The 20,828-nt window shown below is 44.0% G+C and overlaps 1 protein-coding gene across 9 annotated transcripts in view; it reads left to right on the top strand.

The window, feature by feature from the left end:
* TNRC6B (trinucleotide repeat containing adaptor 6B) overlaps window positions 1–20,828 on the top strand; it is a 194,374-nt gene that overhangs the window by 29,908 nt on the left and 143,638 nt on the right. For 7 of the 9 annotated variants that reach the window (XM_059726382.1, XM_059726376.1, XM_059726381.1 and 4 more), the window contains one exon: window positions 3,998–4,087. In XM_059726382.1, the coding sequence (XP_059582365.1) occupies window positions 3,998–4,087 (90 nt within the window). Of the gene's footprint in view, window positions 1–3,997; window positions 4,088–18,596; window positions 18,727–20,828 lie in introns of all 9 variants that reach the window. The other 2 variants (XM_059726377.1, XM_059726378.1) reach the window with 1 other exon arrangement.

Here is a 20,828-nt window from a genome sequence, read left to right as displayed (position 1 = left end):
GGTTGGAGTCTTTTAAATAGTTCTTGTGTACCCTGTGCTGCCTTGTGTTCCCAGGTGCTGTTATAAAGGGTGGAGTGATCATGATCTTCCTTCTCTCCATTCCTTCTTGCAACTTGTAGTAGTGAGGTAGAATCCAGGAAATGCTCAGTATGCTACTCTTCAGATTTTTAAAACCTTTGAGATTATGTGCTAAGAACACTGTTTTCCTTCATCTTCATTTTGTTTGCTGTTGGCATCTTAAAAATCAAAATTAATCTGCCAATTGTTTTTCCCCTGTAAAGTGGAGTGAGATGCTTTGCATTAACTACTTTCTCCATGGTGGACTCTAAGCCACCTGCATTCAAAACCAGTCCATCTTGTGACAACTTCATCCTCTTGACTAGTGGACACAATAGGTACCTTTTTCTGTGTGGGGAAAAAAATCTCATGTGGAACACTTTACTGCTTTTCTTCCTTAAGGACCCATACATGTAGGGAAACTCATTTCAATCTATCTATTAAAAGTCCATAAGGGTCAGTGTGGTCCTAGAAGAGACAGTAAATACAAGTGGAATTGGTCTTATAATGGCCTTTTAACAGGCACAGTACTCTGGAATTCAGTAGTGAAAAGAAAGCATCCAAAAAGGTGCTGACCACATTAACTTTTATTCTGACAGCATTGACCCATGATATCAATGAACCTCCTAATAGCAAACAACTAAGCCCTGGTTATAAAGTTGCTTGCTCCCATGTGAGGGAGCTCTACATTTCCCCTTCCTATTCAAGGCCCTACATAAAAATATAGAGGAATTGAAGGATTTGCTAAGAGAATTAGGTGAACAGTGGCTATGGCTGCAATCTTGAAACAAGCTACATATCTACAAGCATCCAGTATGCCCAGAGTGGGCCGATATACTAACAATTTGGTGTTCTAGGAGATGGAACTATTATGGAGCTGTACTTGAAAAAAACACTGTTTCCATAGGGCCATGTTACAGCCTTTCTGGGTCTGTACCCCAGCTTCCTGCCACAAGTCTGTAAATATCTACCCCAACAGAGGTACAGAACTCTCTTGGGAGTAAAGGACAGATGAAACATTCAGGAAAAAAACTCCAAAAGATGTCCGTTTTCCTACTCCTTGCTATATTTACTCCTGTAGGGGTCTTCATGAACTATTAGAATAGTTTTGCCCTATCCCAAGCAATAGAGTCCACAGGAGCAACACTTACCTTCAGGTTAGTAAGCACTTCTTCCCTTGAGGACAGATTTTGGTCACTATAGTAGTTTCTAACGGAATAAAGTAAAATGAGACCATGAGAATATGGGCATGCTGCAGCTTTCTAGACCCTCTATTATGGAAGGTACCTATATGATGTTGCAGATTAAATCTTACAGGCGATCCTACAACTCTGGATGAAGTTGGCCTCTTCTGCAGTAAGGCACCAGATGAACAAAAAAGTTGTAGCATTATCTTGTGTTAATTTTGCAGCTGAAATGGTCGATAGACACCCCCCCGCCCCCCCCCCCCCCCGAATGCGTATTTAGGGAAGCACTGTTTTTTTCTTTTCATTGTAACAATGATCGTGCCTGTGTCCAGGGCAGGTTGGGGATTCCGTGTGGACCATCCATTACCAGTGGAAATAATCTAGTTCCCAGAGGATGAATGTCTTGGAATTCAAAGTCACTTAATTTGTTTGCAAGGGCTTTCTCCCAGAATTACAGGATTCCACAATGCAATTCCTTATGAGCAATGCATCCACATTGCACTAAATAAACAAGAACATGACAGGTCTTTTTCCTCTTAGACTAGAAGGTAGCAAACTGTGGATATAGTTTCATCAATATGAAACTTCCTGTGAGTCTAGCAAGAAAGTTATGGCTATCTCAAGTAGTTTCTGTAGAGGTCTGTTCTAGAATGTCATACTCCCAAGTGTGGGGAAAAAACCCATTATCATCCTCAGTGGCGAATTGGGTATTGTGCCAGAATTTTGACATTAGAAGAGCTGTCCTACCAGCTCCCTGATTCTCAAGATGAGAATCAAACTCAAGTGAGACAATCTAGAATCACTCTTGCAGTTTCCTAATGAGTCGCAGCACTTTTTTTTGCTGACAGACCAGAGTTAGTTGTCTGCTCAACTATTTATCCAGCTCCTGGGCTGCTTTCACCTGATACTGCAAAATCATGGTCAGCAACTCCATTCAGATGAGAAGTCACTGTACTTTTCAGCCTGGATGCTGGCTAGTTGAGTACCATGGACAGAGACTTCTTTCAGAGCCCCATGAGTTCCCAATAATGGAGAAGAAAGACATCTTACCAGAAAAAGTAATTTATCAGAATGCAAGAGGTTCTTGATATGTACAGCCACCTTGCCCTTGCTTATAATATAGTACAGAATATTTTTGATTATTTGCTGCACCTAATTATGGCTTTTCCTTCAGCTCTGTGAAAGTCCACTTAACAGCAAGGTTTGGCTTTTCATTTTCCTTTAGCTTGTGCTGTCTTGCTTGGTCTTCTCTCATCTGACAGCATGGCAGCTTCTCAAAGACTTGCATTTTACCTTCTGGTCAGAGAATGGATTTGAGACCTCAGTAGGATTCTTCTGAAACATATGGGGCCCTACCCCAAATCTCTGTTGGAATACTCAGTACACTATTCCACTCAAGATGGTCCTTCTTGTGGCTTTTGCTTTACTGAGAGAGAGAGATTTGCCTTCAATCCCACTTGACACTTTACTGTATCTATGAAGCTAGATAAATCTCCCAACCTGACATTATTGCAGTAACAAAATGGTATTGAAACTTGGGTTCATCGCCAACTCTGACCTTTATCCTCATGGAGGGTGCATGCTTGGCCCTAGTGTGCAACAAAAATACTGATCTTGTATGTATAAAGCATATTTATACCTACAGAGTTCTGTACTAGGGTCAATAAAAGGGGGTTGGGATAAAATGGAGGAATGATATACAAAGATTTTTGGTACAAGGAACAACTGCATTTGTTGTTCGGTAATACAGAACATATATCAATTTTCTTTTCTCTGTAGTGATACTTAGTAGGTAAAATGTGACACTTCAGCCCTAGGTCTTTCATTTTTAAAATGTATTTCTGATTTTCCATTTGAATTTATTATCAGTGGTGTCAGATATTTACAGAGTGCATGCAGAACAGCTACTGGCTGTGCAAGTTTCCCAGCACTGCCCTAGCAGTGTACCTCAAACCTGACCGAGAGAGAATGCTTGTAGGGGTTGGAGGATAGCTCCTTCTCTATGCCTGCACAGTTCTGCTCTCACTGCAGAGTCTCTTAACAGTCAGGTGAAGTTCTGCCCATTACAGAAGTTGGTTTTGGGGATGCTTCTCCATGGGGAACAGCCCTGAGACTGTCCAACTCAATATTCTGAAGTGCAGTTCATGTCACTGACCTAGCATGGATTTGAAATGGCTGCCCAAAGATGAATGGCATTGTATCAGTTTCCTCTGCCATCTAGATCCTTATCTTTCAGATTTTTCAAGTGATTTCAGGGCTAACTTCCCTAAGGTAAGAATTTGCAGGTAATGTAGGACCAGTCAAGTGCATTATTATTACAGATAAGTAACATCACTAATATTTCTCCAGCTGTACCTATGAGCTGTCATTTGGTATTCGAACTAAGACTACTTTTTAGAAAGAGACTTGTTTTGCTTTAGTTTGTAATTTTCTTGGTGAGCACAGTTGTGGGGGGAGGGGCTTGTGAATAAGTAAATAAAGTAATGACATAAAATGTGTAAAATGGTTGGGAAATTAAATTAAAAAATGTATAGTTATGAGTGCTGCTTCTCTTTTAAATTAGAGACAAACGTCTGTGTGCTTTGTCTTGAATGCAAATCACTGATTGAGGTCTGACTTGAATACAGAATACATGATTAAAGGCTAAGGTTTTCAGTATTTATAGTGTTAAATGAGATTGCAATGAAAATACTGAAGATGGAAAACATTTCCTTTTGTATTTAATGGAATTTTTTCCCCTTCTCTACTTCTAGGCAGTATTTCGTGTTTCTGCAGAGTTTTGCACAGATTCTGTTCTCATGCAAACCGATGAGGGAGAAATACTGGAGGAAAGCAGTCCCAAGGTCAGTGAGGTGCTGCAGCCAAAAATTGCTCATTTGGATGTGGCAAGGAATGGATGATGTGAATGTTGACTTGCGAGCATTGATTGTGTTTAAATAATGAACACAAACCTTTTCTGTAAATAAAAAGGTATATATCTGCATGCATGTATACAGTAGAGACCCATGAAAAGTACAGTTCCTTGCAGAAACAGGTTTATGAAAGACACTTCAGGGAATAAAGGTCTACATGCTATGAAACTTCAGAGGGGTGGGAGAAGCTCTTCCAAGATCTGCTAAGATTTTCAATGATCTTTTGTCCATATTAGAACTGGAAGGCCCTAAGAATTTGTGTGGGGGTTTTCTTGCCCGCTTCAACCTGATTAAAAGATTTAAGTGTTTGGGTCTTCCATTCTGTCACTAATCTACCTGAAAGTATTCTGGATGTTACAGATTTCCCTACTTGCTGTTTCATGCATTTGTCTGTCAGTGATTGTGTTAACCTTTTTAGATTTAAGGTACCCCTCAGAAAATGCCAGCTCTTAGCTTTCACTCTTTTTCAACCCCCCCAGCCAAAAAAAAAAAAAAAGAGAACAATTTTTCTGTGGCAAAAAAATCAGGCCACCACAAGTCAGAATGTTTTTGACGCTATCCCTGGAATTATCTTGTGAATCATCTATAGATGTTTGCACACTTAACACTGTTTAATTTTCTGGTGTACCCTGTAACATCTTTCAAAGAATCTGATGGCACCCTGGTTGAGAATTACTAGTCTTTGTATTACTTCCACAGAGCTGTCCCATGCTACCATTACCCACCTTTTTGAAATACTGTATTTTCTTGCGTATAACCCGCACCTTTTCCCCCAAAAACCAGCTGGGGAAAACTGGGGTGTGCATTATATACAGAGAAAAGGGCTGGGGGACTGGAGCAGTGGAAGCATTAATTGGCACGATTCTGGGAGCCACACCACTTAACATTGCCACCACTTCCTCCCTTCTGTACGCCTCCCCACCCCCCAGCAGAAATATCCAGACCTGTGGGGAGACACCCCCTTCCCTTCTCCCCCCCCCCCCCCCCCCCCGCAATCTCATTGGGATGGCATTTGGGATTGCTCTTTGCTCGGACCCTGTGTGATGGGTTCACACAGCCCTGGATGCAGTGTGCTGCACCAGAGTCAGTGTGCAGGGTCAGACCTGGCATGCCACCCCAGCACTGGTCTACTGGAGCAGGTCTCGGTCTTCTGGGACCCCCAGTGTGCCAGTGCAACAGACCTTGAAGACTCTAAGCCTCTGGTGCTTAGCTGCACACTGTGGTAAGATTCCCCCTGGTAAGATAGCCTGTTGAAGTCAAAAATAAATCTCACCTGAACAGGCAGGCCGACTTCATCTACTGTGAGTTACTCATAACCTTTTTTTTTTCTGTTCAGATTATGTTGATCTTAACTGTAAACCTATTTTTAAGTGATAGTTAGTTAGCATAAAGAGAGCAGCTGTGGTGAAACTTTGGTACTTGTTGGAATACGCTTGAGACAAAGGCCACTTTTAAATGGATTTGCATAAAGGGAATGCTATGATTCAAAGTTTAGCCAATTAAAATATAGTATGTAGCAAACTGTCGCCAGAACAGCAGTGCATGTAATTGACCCAGGTACTTTACTCTGAGGGATTTTGCTACTTTAAAAAGTTCACTGGGGAGATGTGAAGGGAAACAGGATGGTGAGATCAAGTACTGATTTTAGAAATATTCTAGCTTGCTGAACATAGTCTGCTTATTTTTCATCAAAGCAAACAAAATATAGATGGCTTTCACCTTTTGTCCATGTATGAGAGGAGAGTTGGTTCTTTTAAAATTAAATAGTTTGAAGTGGTTCTTTTAATAAAGAAAACATGTCTACTACAAGTAAGCTTTAATTGTGAGGCTGCTGGCTATGACCACACCATACCCCCTATACCCCTGCCACCCATCATACATCTTAAAAGCCCTAAAAATTAAATCTGGCTGGGTTTCAAAGAAAAAGCTTTAATTTGTAGCTAGACTGAATAGCTGACCATGAACACATTACTGCCTGAAACAGTTGGTAGCCATTTAGAGAAACTAGGAGATTTGAAGTGTGCATTTGGTGTCTGATTTATTTGTTCAGAGCACTATGTATTATTAGCATATATCAAAAATAGAAAAGACTTCTTACTGTGTGTAGTTCCTCTTCCCATTGCACATACTATGGTATATTGTTCATTAAAATATATTTTCTAGAGCTGTTTAGCCACTAAACTCACTTTGGAGGTATTAGTGTTTCATCTCTTACACCGGGACTTTTATGGATGTTACAGCCGAAAGCATTTGCCTATATTTATATTTAGACTAAATTTTTCTCGTTATTTCAATTTATCCTCCCAGTTATCTTGTATTAAGTTAAATCACTTTCTTTGGTATTTACTAATATTTTAATTATGTATTCTTTTCTGTTGCCTCTCTTATATTCTAGCTTAACTATAAATATGGCTTTATTATGTATGATGAAGACAGAATTTATCATTTCATCATACATAAATATCAGTTTCCAAGAAAAATAAACCAATTTTGGAAAGAAGCTGGATTGTATGGCCCCATCTGTATAAATACATTCATCTTTGTTAGACTTGTTTCTGGAGAAGTGTTACGATTTTGGAAGAAGTTACTGCCAAACCTGGAAGACGCGTTAAATTATCTAGCAGGCTGGTCTATATTTGTTCTAGACTTGCTGCTCCTCTCATTCTCTCCCTAGCCCCCAAACATTCAGTTGTAAATAAAAGCTAATATGCAACTATTACTGCAGCTTGTTCTGAACTGTGACTGGTGTCTATTTTCCTTCCTTGTTTTGGATTCTTGATATCCATGTTTGAGCCTTAAGAATCCCTGTTTCCCCCTCCTTTACTCTCACCATGCTCAGAACATTGTGTTTCACTTACCATCTTCCTGACTTAAAAGTAATTTTTTCTGAGCCTATAATGGTCTCTAATCTCCAGAGCAGTCTGTTTTCTGGCACAATATTTCCTGTAGACTTGCTTTTAGTAAGGGCTCTCAGTCTTTCATGCATCAGCTCCTTTCTTTGAAGCTACATTGCCAACCAACATCTGTACAGAATGAGACTGTAGCGCTGCAGTACATGAGACATTCTGATCTTGCTTGGGGCTGGGACAACGTCTGTGTCTCTTCTGTTATTTAATGGAAGATGCTTGTGACTTAGTGTCATGCATGAGATCAGAGTTGAGGCCCACTTTTTAACATCTGTTTAAGAAATTAATTTATTCCTAGCTATATTTTTTCATGCTTTCTTTACTGAAGTGGCTTAAAGAATAAAGCTATTTAACAGTGTGGGTAGAAGAGCTTCTAGAGCAACTTACACTGTTCGTTTGTCTTAACTTGCCTCTTTCTGCATACCACCACCAGAGAGGAGCATCTTTGGTATCCTCACATGCACTCTGAGGTATATTTGACCTAAATTTTTTAGCAAGTGACTAGATATTGCAGCACTATGGTAAAAAACCAAAAAACAAAACACCAAACCAAAACAGACAGACCCCTTCCCCCCCCTCCCTGGAAATCTGTGTTAGATTTAAAAAAAACAAACAAACTCAAAAAAAAGTTTTGTTTGAATAAAATATGAAAAGTAATGTGCTCAGAGTAGGCCTAGGTTATTTTGTGCTAAAATAATTTCCTGCTGTGCATGATTCATCTTCAGTTTTCAGTGTCAAATTTTTTTACGGAAAATCTTGAGACTCACTGGAAGTTGTCAAGTGGGAGTTACAGGGAGTAGGAAACAGTTGATGCTTTTGGCAGTTGAGATAGTGAGGAAGGCAGCTTGGTATTGTGGGGTCAGTATGTTAATTTACTGTTTCTATGTTGCTATGACGGATGGTAGATTAATAGTTAAGTATTGACACCTTAAGCGTATTGTTTTTAAAGAAAATAAAAAACACTTTTTAAAAATAAAAGCTTACGTCACAATTTCATGTCAAAACGGTGAATTCTGAGTAATAATTATTCAAGATCCTAATCATGGAACAGGTCTGTTTTTTAAAAGACTTTTTTTTTTTCTTTTTCATAGGGGAGAAACAGTAAAATGTTGTCTAATGTCCAGATTTTACAGTCTTGGTGCGTAACTTCCTTACACAGTCTGGCAATGCGTCTTAATTATGACCTACAGAACTCTCTACTGCTGTAGTCCTGGACTTCATTTGCGGCTCTGCCAGTTCATATTAATTGACACCTGCAACACCTATGGTTTTGTTGTCAAGACTTTTGAAGGATAGGGAGGGGATAGCTCATTTATCAGTCACCTATGTAATATCTACAGTGATGTTATCGAGAGAATAAAATCTGATACAGACTTATTGAGTATTCAGTACAAGAGTATAAAATGTCTCTGATCTCACCAAGTTAATTCCTAGAGGAGCACCAATGCATCGGTCCGATATTGAATTGGCACCGATAAGCTCAATTTTTGTTTATATTGGAAATCGGCCTGATGTGGCCGATAATTTGGCCAATAAATGCCCAAGGCAGGGGCAAATCAAGTCCCCTGTGGTGAGGGAGGGAGTACGGCTGAGGCAAGCGCTGCCCAGCTGGAGCAGGGCGCAGGACAGAGCTGCGGCTCGTCTGAGGAGCATGTGGGGGAGAGGCAGCTTCTGCCACTGCGCACACCCAGGGAGGGCCTGGGGAGGGGGGAGTGTGCCCCCAGGGTTTGGGCAGGGTAGACTGCAGCTGCAGGCTGGGGCCAGGGCAGTGCTGGGCTCTTCCTAGTACGTGCAGGGCAGGGAGGTTTGGGTTGGGGCTATGCTCAGGGCAGGCAATGGTGGTGCTGGGAGGGGGGACTGCAGCTCTCCCCATAGTCCCCTCCCAGTGCTGCCCCAACCCAGCCCAGCCCAGTCCACACCCCCCCCCCCCCCCCACAATGCCGGGAAGGAGCCCAGCCCACAATTGCAGCCCAACCTGCCCGCACCATGTGCAGACCCAGGGGCACACATTTCCTAACGCCCCCTGGGCAAGCTGCGGCTCCGTCCTGCACCCAGCCCCACTCCTCCCTCACCGCAGGAGCCTTGATCTGCCCCCCATGTCCCTTTCCTCCTTCCCTCTTCCCTTCCACCACTGACTTATTAGCTGCACACAGCTCTCCATGCAGTATAGGAAATCAGCTTAGTATCAGCCAATTATGCCTCCTTAAAAATCAGCTATTGGTATCGGCTCCCAAAATCTCTATCAGTGCACCCCTACTAATTCCAGTTGTCTCACATATGAGTCAGAATCGATCCCACTGTTTCATAGTTTCATAGTAGCTAGGATCAGGAGGGACCTGAACAGATCATCTAGCCTGACCCCCTGCCACAGACAGGAATGAATGCTGGGTTCACAAGACCCCAGACAGGTGATCGTCCAACCTCCTCTTGAATATGCCCAAGGTAGGGGCGAAGACCACCTCCCTGGCAAGTTGGTTCCAGATTTTGGCCACCCTAACTGTAAAATATTGCCTTCTGATCTCCAACCTACACCCATGCTCCATCAGCTTATGACCACTGTTCCTCGTCACCCCAGGTGGTGCTGGGGAGAAAAGAGCTCTGCCTATTTGCTGTTGATCCCCCCCCCGATGAGCTTGTAGGCAGCCACCAGGTCCCCCCCTCAGCCTCCTCTTGCTGAGACTGACCAGGTTCAGGTCCTTCAGTCTCTCCTCATAGGGCCTGTCCTTCTGCCCTCTCACCAAGCGGGTGGCCCTCCTCTGAGCCCTCTCCAGGCTGCCCACATCCCTTTTGAAGTGCGGCGCCCAGTACTGGACGCAGTACTCCAACTGCGGCCTGACCAAAGTTGCATAGAGGGGGAGTATCACCTCTCTGGACCGGCTTGAGATACACCTTTGGATGCATGACAAGGTATGGCTGGCCTTGCTGGCTGCGGTCTGGCATTGGCGGCTCATGTTCATCTTGGAATCAATAACGACTCCGAGATCCCATTCTGCCTCTGTGCTTTCAAGAAGGGAACTCCCCAGCCTGTATGTATGCTGTGGATTCCTTCTCCCAAGGTACAGCACCCTGCATTTGTCTACGTTGGACCCCATCCTATTCTCGTCTGCCCACTTTTGTAGTCTGTCTAAATCTAGTTGCAACCTCTCTCTCCCTTCAAGTGTGTCCACCTCGCCCCCCCATCTTAGTGTCATCAGCAAACTTGGACAGCATGCTTTCCACCCCCTCATCCAAGTCGCTGATGAAGATGTTAAACAGTGCGGGCCCAGGGACCGAGCCCTGGGGTACCCCACTGCTCACATCTCACCAGGTTGAATACAGCCCGTCCACCACTACTCTCTGGGTGCGCCCCATCAGCCAATCTTTTACCCATCCAACTGTGCAAGCATCAATGCCGCAGTCACTTAATTTATTGATGAGGATGGGGTGAGAGACAGTGTCAAAGGCCTTCTTAAAGTCTAGAAAGACTATGTCCACAGCGACACCATCATCCAAGGATTTAGTTACTTGGTCGTAAAAGGCACATCAGGTTGGTCTGGCAGGACCTGCCTTTAGTGAAGCCATGCTGATTGCCCCTGAGCATGATCTCTCCTGCAGACCCCCCACACAGACGTGCTCCTTGATGATCCTCTCCAAGAGCTTCCCGAGCACCAAGGTGAGGCTTACAGACCTATAATTACTTGGGTCCTCCTTCCTCCCCTTCTTAAAAATAGGGACCACATTAGCCAGTTTCCAATCCCCCAGCACCTGGCCAGTTGACCACAAATGCTCATACAGCCAGGCCAAAGGCTCCACAATAACCCCTACCAGCTCCCTCAACACCCTTGGGTGGAGGGCATCTGGACCTGCAGATTTAAAAATGTCTAGCCCTTCCAGAAGATCCCTAACTACATCTGCAGTGACTGAAGGCTTGATAGAGCTATCCCCAAGATTGTCCCTACCTCTGGTAGGTGGGATATCCCGGTCCCTGTTCAGGAAAACAGAGGCAAAGAAACTGTTAAAAATATCAGCTTTCTTGTCTGGCATGGCCACCAGATTACCGTTTGTGTCTTTCAGGGGCCCTACATTGCCTGGTGCCCTCTTCTTGCTCCCAATGTACTTGAAAAAGGACTTTTTGTTGTCCTTAATCCTGGACGCTAGCCTGAGTTCCATCTCTGCCTTGGCCTTCCTAATAGCCCTCCTACACTCCTGGGCCGAGGAGGAGTACTTCCTCCTTGGTGATAGCTCCTCTCTTCCACTGGTTGTATGCCTCCCTTTTAGTCCTCAGGCATTGCTGAATGCCCTTGCTGAGCCAAGGGGGTTTCTGAGCACTCTTACCCCCCTTGCTTCTCTCAGGGATTGTTATCCTTTGGGCCTGGAGGATCGCCCCCTTAAGGTACGACCATCCCTCATGGGCTCTCATCTCCTCTACCTTCTGGGCCCTTAGTGCCTCCCCCACTAGTCTCCTAAGCTCATTGAAGTTGGCCTTTCTGAAGTCAAGGGCTTTAGCTTTGGTGTGAGCCCTAGACACCATTGTTGCCTCTCACCATTGGGCATATACCATATTTATTTGTATACCACGTACATCCTCGTCCCCACCCTGTGCCAAATCAGCCCTTCAAAATTGGGATCTGTGTTTTAAGCAGGGAAGCTGATTTTTCTGCTTTGAAAAGGGAGAGCAGTTGTCCTGCTTCTTTCCTTGATGGGACCAGAGAGGGAAGGGTATAGTTCACTGTTCAGGACCAGATCTACTGGATTAACCCTTTCATAGCCACTGCTGAATTGGCAGCTGCTATTGACTGAGCAGCCAAAAGCTGTTGCCAATTCAGCAGTTGGTATGAAAGATAAACACAGTTTTGCTGACTCTGCAAAATATACTGTCTCTGCAGTTATGACTGAGCAAAGACTCTGGAAAAATCTGTTTTCACTCTATCATCCCAAAGCAAGGTGTGTATCTTATTTGGAGACTCTGGTATGTGAGGAAAATATGTTATGATTTGGATTGTTTTTTCCTGAATAGCAACATTTGAGACCATGTGCATCCTGCACCCACCTCATGTTTCAATATGAGGAATAAAAGGCAGAGTGTCTGCAACCCTCTCCCAGTTCCCTCTTCTCTCTCATGTCTAATGAAATCTGGAGTATGCCTGACTATTACCTTTCTCCTGTTTGCAAATCCTCTTTACAAGATGTTATTTGACCTGTTATATTTTGTCAGTGTCTCCCTAATTTGAACATTTTCAACAAGAAAATGAAACAATTTTCCTTCAAGGTCAGTGCAAGGTGTTTTTTGCTAACCGTCATTGTGGATTCTTAACCTTTTAGGGATTTTAGCCTTCTGAAAACTACAATGGGTTCATTCCCCTAGTAAGTGTGTATGGGTGAGCACCTAACTTCCCCCCCCCCCCCCGAGGATGAGCCACATCTTCCAAAAGTGCTTTCTGTGTAAAAATCCTTTTCATTAAAGGCCCTTAAGCCTAGAATTACATCTACTGAAGCAGTGTGGGCATATAACTACACCTAGAAGAAACTTTCTCCTCCTTCAAGGAAACCCACAGATCATTTTCAGTGAGTGCTCCTCTGACTAGACAGTCTACACTTGAGCCTAGCAGGCAAAGGAAGGTAAGGAAAAAAAATAACAAACTGTGCTGAGGCACCTGGTGCCAGCTACTACTTTAGCACCAATTGTTCCAGCACTTCAGCCCAGAGAGCAAGTGTGCTTTCAGAAACTTGTGGCTTACTCTTTTCCTCCTGTACCTGCTCCCCTTACTTTTTATTATTCCTCAGAGAACATGAGAGACCTCACCCAGAAGTCATTCTTTAGACTTCCTTGGATTTTCTGTTTCCAGGGTTTTGCTTTTACTATGCAGATGAGACCAAGCCATTCAGATTGTTGTTTCATTTGCTTATTGCCATAATCAGATGTTCTAAAGGCCAAAAAATATACAAAATTAACAGTCTTGCATACCTCTGTTACCAGCTGACTGATGTCCCTCTCCTATCAGACAAACCCAGTGGTATCCATGCTGTCACATACTTGAACAGTTACTTGTCTTCCTGTAACTGGTTATTGAAGATACAGTCCATATGGTACTGTGGACCCCATGACCTATCCTCAGTCATTGTTTTCAGAGTTTTGTGTCACCATAGCATTTGAATTAAAAGGTAAATGAGGGAGGCATGCAGCTGCTTTGGGCCTCCTTATGCACAAGTGCAAAGGGCAAAGTGCAGTTGTGGTACCAAGAGACTCTGTTGTTCAGAATACTGTATCTAATCTTGTGAACATGTAGTTCAGGTGCTCCTACATTGGGATTCACACTGACACTTAGAACCACATTTTACTGTAGGGCTAGAGCATTGTTTTTTTCACTTTTGGCATCCTAGATGCTTTGTTTTCGGCTGTTACTCAGACCAGGGGTGACACGTAGGGGGTGCACATGCACCCCCTGAAAGCAGCAGTGCACCCCCTATCAGGCCATGCTACCTGTGTAGGCAGTGGGCAGGGGGGCAGGTAGGAGCACCAGTGCCCCCCTGCGGGGGAGCAGGGCCACCAGCAAAAGCAGTTGCACCGCTTTCAGAAGCGGCCATAGAGCTCCGGAAGCAGCGTGGCCGCTTTTACCGGGAGTGAGATCGGCGCCCCCACAGCCAGCACGATTGGCTGCCGGGGGACACCGCCCCCCCCAGTCGCTGACTGGTATCAGGTGGGGCACATGCCCCCCTGTGACTCAGGAGGCTTCAGGCACCCGTGACTCAGTAACAGTTCTGCTGTAATGCTGAAGCAGCGTATAAGGAAGCAAAAATGGTAAGTCTGTCATGTGGTACTAGCATGAAGTGAGTTTTAAACTTTATACCTGCATAGATAAGTATCACAGGAAAAATGTGCTGATCTATTCTTGATCCTTTCTGGGCTGGCTCAACGTTCTAACCATTTCCTCATATCAGATCTGTGTGCTGTTTGGGGCAAACCTAAAGCTAACTGGTATTTTTAATTTTATAAGATGTCATTAGTCACATTCATCAATTCACCATAAACATTTTTAGCAGGTCAATTCAAAACCAAAAGCATGCATTTCAAATTACGAGCAACCCATAGCTGGTAATCTTTGTGTGTATTTATCTTGCTTGACTCCTGTTGATGGTAGCACCTCCCTGAAAACTGACCTTGAGGCATATGTGCCTACTTTGGCTTTCATTGAAATGGACAGCAAAACTCAAGTGGACTCTAGAAGAAGCCCTGAATAAGTTTAAATATTGCTAAGATGGTTTAATCTTTTCTCTTTTTGCTGTATCACATTTATCATCTCATTGCATTTGATTTCCTTCTTTCCCATTTCATACTAATATTTCTTAGCTTTCAGAGATGGAAATATATTTTCCTCTTGGAGTGTTGTAGTAATTGATGCTGCACAGCTCACATCATCCATGAGCTCCTAATGGTACTCAGTTACCCAAGAACTTTTTCACTAGAGCTTTACTTGGGCCTTTTTCTAGGTTTGTTCCTCTGGATCACTGAATTTTCTTCAATGCTAAATCTCTTCAGCAAAGGGGATTCTTTTCTACTTGGCTGATCTATTTGTAATGAGCTGAATTGCTTTGGATGAGCTCCATTTGCTTTCATAGCAGAGTTGCTGCTGGGCTTTAGTGTCTCCTGGATTCTTTCTCACTGGCTCGTTTGTTTGAAATCCTTTTAATTGACACTATCAAAGTGATTTTCTTGATGTCATGTTAACCAAAATAGAGAAGATGTCAACACGTCATGACAAACTCATGTTTCTAGTGGCTTTCTAGTATTTAGTGTCATAAAGTGAGGAAAGAGCTAATGCAAAGTTAGTTTCCAAATTACTATAGTATTTTAGATTTAATATTTTATTTTCTAGGATGGATGCATCCCTTATTTAACGTGATGACTCAGTCTCGTCTGCCCTCAGTGTCTTAAGTTTAAGATGCTTAATAAAGAAGCTTGCCATTCTTTCATTTAAGTGCCCAGAGAAGATTAATGTTAAATCTGTCACTTTCAGCCAGTTGGGATCCTTTTTACTCTTAAAATAATTAATACAATTAATAAGTTTAAATTATTGATGATTTAAATTATTTGTTGTTCTTGGTATTTGGGAGTAACATTACTAGAATGATCAGGGAGGGCTGGATCAGATCCTGGCCATACAAGAACCCCTTGTACAGTTGGTTCCAAGTGAGATGAGTCTATCCAGGTTTAATTTAAATTGAATATAGGGTTTCTTCTGTCACTTGTTCACCATAGGGGTGTTTCCACAAAAGGAGGAAAACCTAAATTCTTTGTTAAGGAGAAGAGTGAATGATTGTCAAAATTTACCTCTAAAAGGAAACTGAAATCTCTATTCTAAGTCTAGTGAGATGCTGTGTCCTGGTACAAGTACAATTAATATTCCTGAAAAGTGCAATACTGACCTCTTTGGCGACTAAATCCTAAAGGCCCTATAATGTTGTCTGCTACTGAGAGGCAGCAGAGAGTAATCCTATGCCTTTACAACTGAGCACACCTGTAGCACATAGCAGCACAATCTGCAAAATCTTACTATTGCTGGTCAGGAAGGATAGGGCCACCTTTGTTACTAATAGTCTCCACTACTGGCTTGATTCATAGTACTAGCAGACAAAGAATTGTGTAATGAAAAGCAGTAGAAATTGAAGTGTGTTACAAATCACAGATGTGAACTTACGCCATCATTAGTACTCTCTACAGTTAAGTACAGACAGACAAAAAGCCCGAGGCTGAATCAGTTCAGTCTTTGCAAGTTAGTCTAAGCTGCACAGATTAAATTGAAGCAGAAGTGAACAGACATTTATTTACCTTTGATTCAGGAAATGCAGCCACATGCCTGCAGTGGCTCAGGCCAGAAGGTTGTGGGGGGGAGTGCACTAGAGCATGGCTCTCTGGTTGTGTGTTCACTTCCTCTTCCTGCTGTCCCTGACATCTCTGGGATTTGCAGTCCAGAATTAGAGTAGCAGGATTCTGCAGGGTTGCTCATCATTTCTTCCTCCTGCTTCCAGGTGCCTCTGGGATTTGTAGTCCTCAGCTGCAGTCTGCAGTAAGTTTGAAAGGGGGAAGGGTTGTTTAATGTCCCCCCACCCCTGGCACCAGACCCCAGCTGGGGTTTTCCTGGGGTAGGATCTGTCCCCCTCTAGACTGGGCTGCATCCCCAGCCAGGCTTGCCCCTCCCCCTGCCTCCCTTCCCCCATTAGCCAGTCCTTACTGCTCCAGCTAGGGAGCAGTGGGGTGTGGCCAGCCCTGCCCTCTGGAGCAGACAGCATAGCCCAGCCCAGGGCTGGAAAGCATGCTGGGGGACTGTGATAGGCAATGTGTAGTGAGGACATTGGGGGGGCACATGGTGCCTCCCCCTGAGAGCGAGTGCTCTGGCTCGTAGGGAGGCATAGAGAGTGCTCATCTGTGTCCCGTTCCCACCCCCCACCCTCCCGTGCGAAATTGGCTCTGCTGGCAGGACATTGGTGGCAGAAGTCCTGGCACCTCCACTGCTGTCATGCCACTGGTGCGCTCAGCCACCAGCTGCTGGGGACCCCCCTGCCCCAGTTGTGCCCTGCTGGTGCCCCACCCTGCCAGGCTAGGGAGGCATCAATCACCCAAGGGGACTATAATTTAACTTGAACCAGGAAGGGGTCTGCGACAGAAATTTTATAAACCAGTTTGACCCAAATCAGTTAGGTCTGATTCAGCCAGGTTTATCTTAAACCAGTTTCAGCCATTTTTAAACCAGTTTATGTGCAACTTCTGTCCCTAGCCTACAAGTCAGCATAGGCCTTGGTCTATATCAGGGTGGCTTAACTGGTGGCTCACGGGCAACATGCAGCTTGCGAGGGGCTAGCACATGACCACTGAACTGTGCGCAGCTCACAAGCAGCTAGCATACAGCAGCTGGGCCCCAGCAGCTACCTTTCCTAAAGCTATGTGACGGGAGAGGGCCTAGCCCAGCCCATGGAACAGAGGGCCGCGTGCTGCTGGCACAGTACAAACATTGGGAGGAGTGTCCCAAGGGACTGGGGCAGATCTTGGAGTGATGGCTTGCTGAAATTGGATAGCCCTGGTCTACACCTATTGTCCACAGCTTTTTCCTTGGGTCCAGAGGTGTCAGTTTTCTAGTAATGGGAAAGCTATATCAGGTTCCCCCTGTGTCCCCCTGGATTCTTATCCTGAGCAGGTAGGGTATATCAGTATTGTGTATTTATGGCTAAGCAACCCCACATACCTTGGTTACTCCATGAGATTCTTCCCCATTGATGTATAATTGGCAGTAGCCATTCCTGGTTCTCTCTGGCTCATTATGGGAAACATGCACATAGCATTATAAGCATGGAACACCAAGGCAGAGATTTGTTCTATTTAAGTGACATCTTACTTCTACTCTTCCACAAAGGCATCAGTGTGAGATTAGGACCAGCCTGAATAAGAAAGTATTTTTTCCAGTTAAGGTGCTGCCATTCTTTTAACCAAATCATTTAATTGTACCAAGCTTGTCTCTTCCTGAAGATTTAAAAAAGTTGCAGGGAATGTTAAGATAACAGAGGCACTACAGATTCTGATGTTGTTGTTGTTGTTAAAGTGTGGGAACCCCTCAGAAATCACTAGCTGTTCTTCAGGGTTGTATGTCTAATTAAATTGCCTTTCTTATGAAAATGGCTGTGCTGGGTTTAAGAGTATATCAGTGCAACACACTCCAGCCGTTACTGCTTTTTAAACAAAATATTTTGTTTAAAGTAAATAGAAGGGATGCACACTAGGGTACTAAAGGAATTAGAGTTAATTTTGGAACCATTAGTTATCCTCTTTGAGAATGCATGTAGCTTGGGTGAAGTCCTGGGTGATTGGAAAAGGACAAATAGAGTATCCATCTTTCAGAAAGGGAAGCGGGAGGATCTGGGGAATTTTAGACCCATCAATCTGACCTGTACCTAGAAAGATTATGGAGCAGGTCCTCAAAGAATCTGTTGTGAAGCATCTGAAGGAGAACAAAGTGACTAGAAACAGCCAGCATGGATTCACCGTGCTGACCAGTGGATTCACTCGTGCCTGACCAAACTGATTTCCTTCTGTGATAAGGTGTCAGGCTCTTCAGAGCAGGTTGGACAGACACTTGGCTGGAATAGTGTAGTCAGGGATGATCAGAAAAGCACCCCCTGGGAGGACAAGGACCAGTGGGCGTAAGCTAGTCAGGGAAAAGTTTAGGCTAGGCCTACGGAAAAACTTCCATACAGTAACCAAAATCTGGAACACACTTCCAACAGAGGTGGTGCAGGTGCAGTTGCCATCCTGTCTTAAGCAGTGGGTTGGACAAGATGACCTTCTGAAGTCCCTTCCAGCTGTACTTTCATACAATCCTGTTTATGATGACCAAAGTACTATATTCCATTTGGGAGAGTGGAATATTTGCATTTATATTTATTACAAATTCCCTTATTATTGTAGTGGCCAGCAAAAGGACTAAGTAACACCTTTTGTTAAAGCTGCCAAACCTATTGAACTTGTTTCCATAGAAAAATTACAAAATGCCAACTCGCTGATTTAGTATTTCAGATCAATCGCTAATGGCAAAGACTACTAGAAGAAGGAGAGGCCCCAGAATTCAAGAGGAACAGACTGAAGTCAGCAACTGCATTCAGACACCCTGCAGTGGAACAGCTGGGGAAGAGGCGGAGGTGAGGACATCGGCAGGCAAGGCCCAGAGGACCAGCAGTCTAAAAAACAGGAAGCGCAGCCTGCAAGGATGGGGCTCTAAGACTATTGCACTGAGAAGGAAGAGAAGGGTGGTTGGGGGGTTGGGTTGGCAGCTCCTTTCTATGGGGAACAGAAGCACCGATTTGTCATCAGGATTTGGAGTCCTGGGAGGTGTTCTATCTGCCTGAAGCTTGTATTGAGGATGTTACAGAAAAACTGCTAGAGCACACCCATCCTGCAGACAACTACACTTTCCTGCTTGTACATGTAGGCACCAATGGTAGTACCAGGAATGACATTGATCAGGTCAGAGGAGCTTACAGGGCTCTTGGCGAGAGGATTTAAGGGGCTTGGAGCACAAGTGGTATTTTTGGCAGTTTTCCTAGTGGAAGGTAAGGACCCAGGCAGGAACTATCATAGAAGTAAATTAATGGTTGAGGTGGTGGTGTTGATGTGAAAGCATTGGATTCTTTCACAATGGGTAGATGTTCTGGTAGGAGGACCGCTGTCAAGAGGTGGTATCTATTTGACCATAATGGGGAAGAGCATCTTCAGGTGCCATCTAGTCAACCTAGTAAGGAGGGTTTTATATTAGGTTTCACAGGGGGTGGTGAACAAAAGCTTCTAAACAAAATAAACTATTCAGGGGGGGAAAAGGGCCAGAAGAAGCAGCCCAACTCTGGAAAAAGGACCAGAGCCACAGGACAGCAACAAGTGGTGCAAAAGGGAATTGAGTAGGTCAAAATAAAAAATAAGTCTGTGTCAAATATTTGGCCCACAGGCTGGATCTGGCCTCTGGAACTTTTTAATATTTAGCCCAGCAGTAGTCTGGTGGGCTACTGGTGCAGGCCCTTGGCTCCGCACTGCTGCACACCCCAGTATTGCTGACTGGCTGGAGTTCTGCACCGCTGGGCAGTGGCATGGAGTGGGGAGCACGTGGCCAAATAAACATGACCATGTGCAGCTACATGCCTCCAGTTCTTTGCTGTTGGTTAGTGGCATGGAACTCCAGCTGATAGCTGTTGAGTATGGGAGTGAAGGGTGCAGCTTATGAATCAAAACTTCCTGGACCTTAAATGCTGGAGGCTGCAAGTGAGAGAAGAATAGTGGGGAAAAAAAACCCTGGACATACCATATTCACTCACTTTTAGCATTCACTCTGACACAGTGTGATGCAGGAAATGGGACAGGTTGGACTTATGATCTGACCCTGTAAATGGCAGTTCTTATGTTCTTATATTCTTTGTTTTTATGTTCTTATGTGAAAAACTATGATCTGATTGATATCAGGCTTGGTGGGGCAGCTCTTATGACTGGCACATCAACAGAGGGCTACACTTTGTTTTGGAAGGACAGGGTTGGGAGAAAATGTGGTGGCATTGCCTTATGCCAAAACTGCATACTCCTTGTTCCCTGGTTCAGAAGGAAGCGGGTAGCATTTCAAATTGTATGTGGGTAAAGATAAACAGTGAAAGATACAGCACAGATATACTGGTGGGGATTTGCTAGAGATCACCAAGTCGGGAAGAAAAGATGGACGAGGCTCTCTTCAAAGAGGTGACAACTATGCAAAAGTTATGAGATGATTCTGATGGGAGACTTCAGTTTTCTGGACATCTGCTAAAAGAGTAATACAGCCAAACATAAATAAGTTCCAAACTTGCGTGAAGGACAACTTTCTGTTCCAGGAAGTTGAGGATACAACTAGGGAAGAACTAGTGGAGGATATGAAGGTGCTGGGGAAAGGTTGGGAAGAAATTATCACAATATGTTAAAATTCATGATTCTGGGATTGTGTAAGCATGAGGTCAGCAGAACTAAGACCTTGGATTTCAAAATGGTGGATTTCAACTGACTGAAGGCATCCTGGGAGGACAGACTGAAGGATAAGGGGCCTAGGAGGCCAGGAAGTTTCCAAAGGAGACTATATTGGAAGCCAAATAAGAAGCTATTCTGGTATGATGGAAGCACAAGAATGGCAAGAGACCACAAGGAGCTTCTAGGATGCCTCAAATTCAAAAAGAAAGCATACAGGCAATGGAAAGACAGGCAGGTCACCAAGAAAGCATACCAAGAAATAGCA

The sequence above is a fragment of the Alligator mississippiensis genome, chromosome 4 (genome assembly GCF_030867095.1).
Source record: "Alligator mississippiensis isolate rAllMis1 chromosome 4, rAllMis1, whole genome shotgun sequence".
NCBI lineage: Eukaryota > Metazoa > Chordata > Crocodylia > Alligatoridae > Alligator > Alligator mississippiensis.
This window is presented reverse-complemented; position numbering and strand designations above follow the sequence as displayed.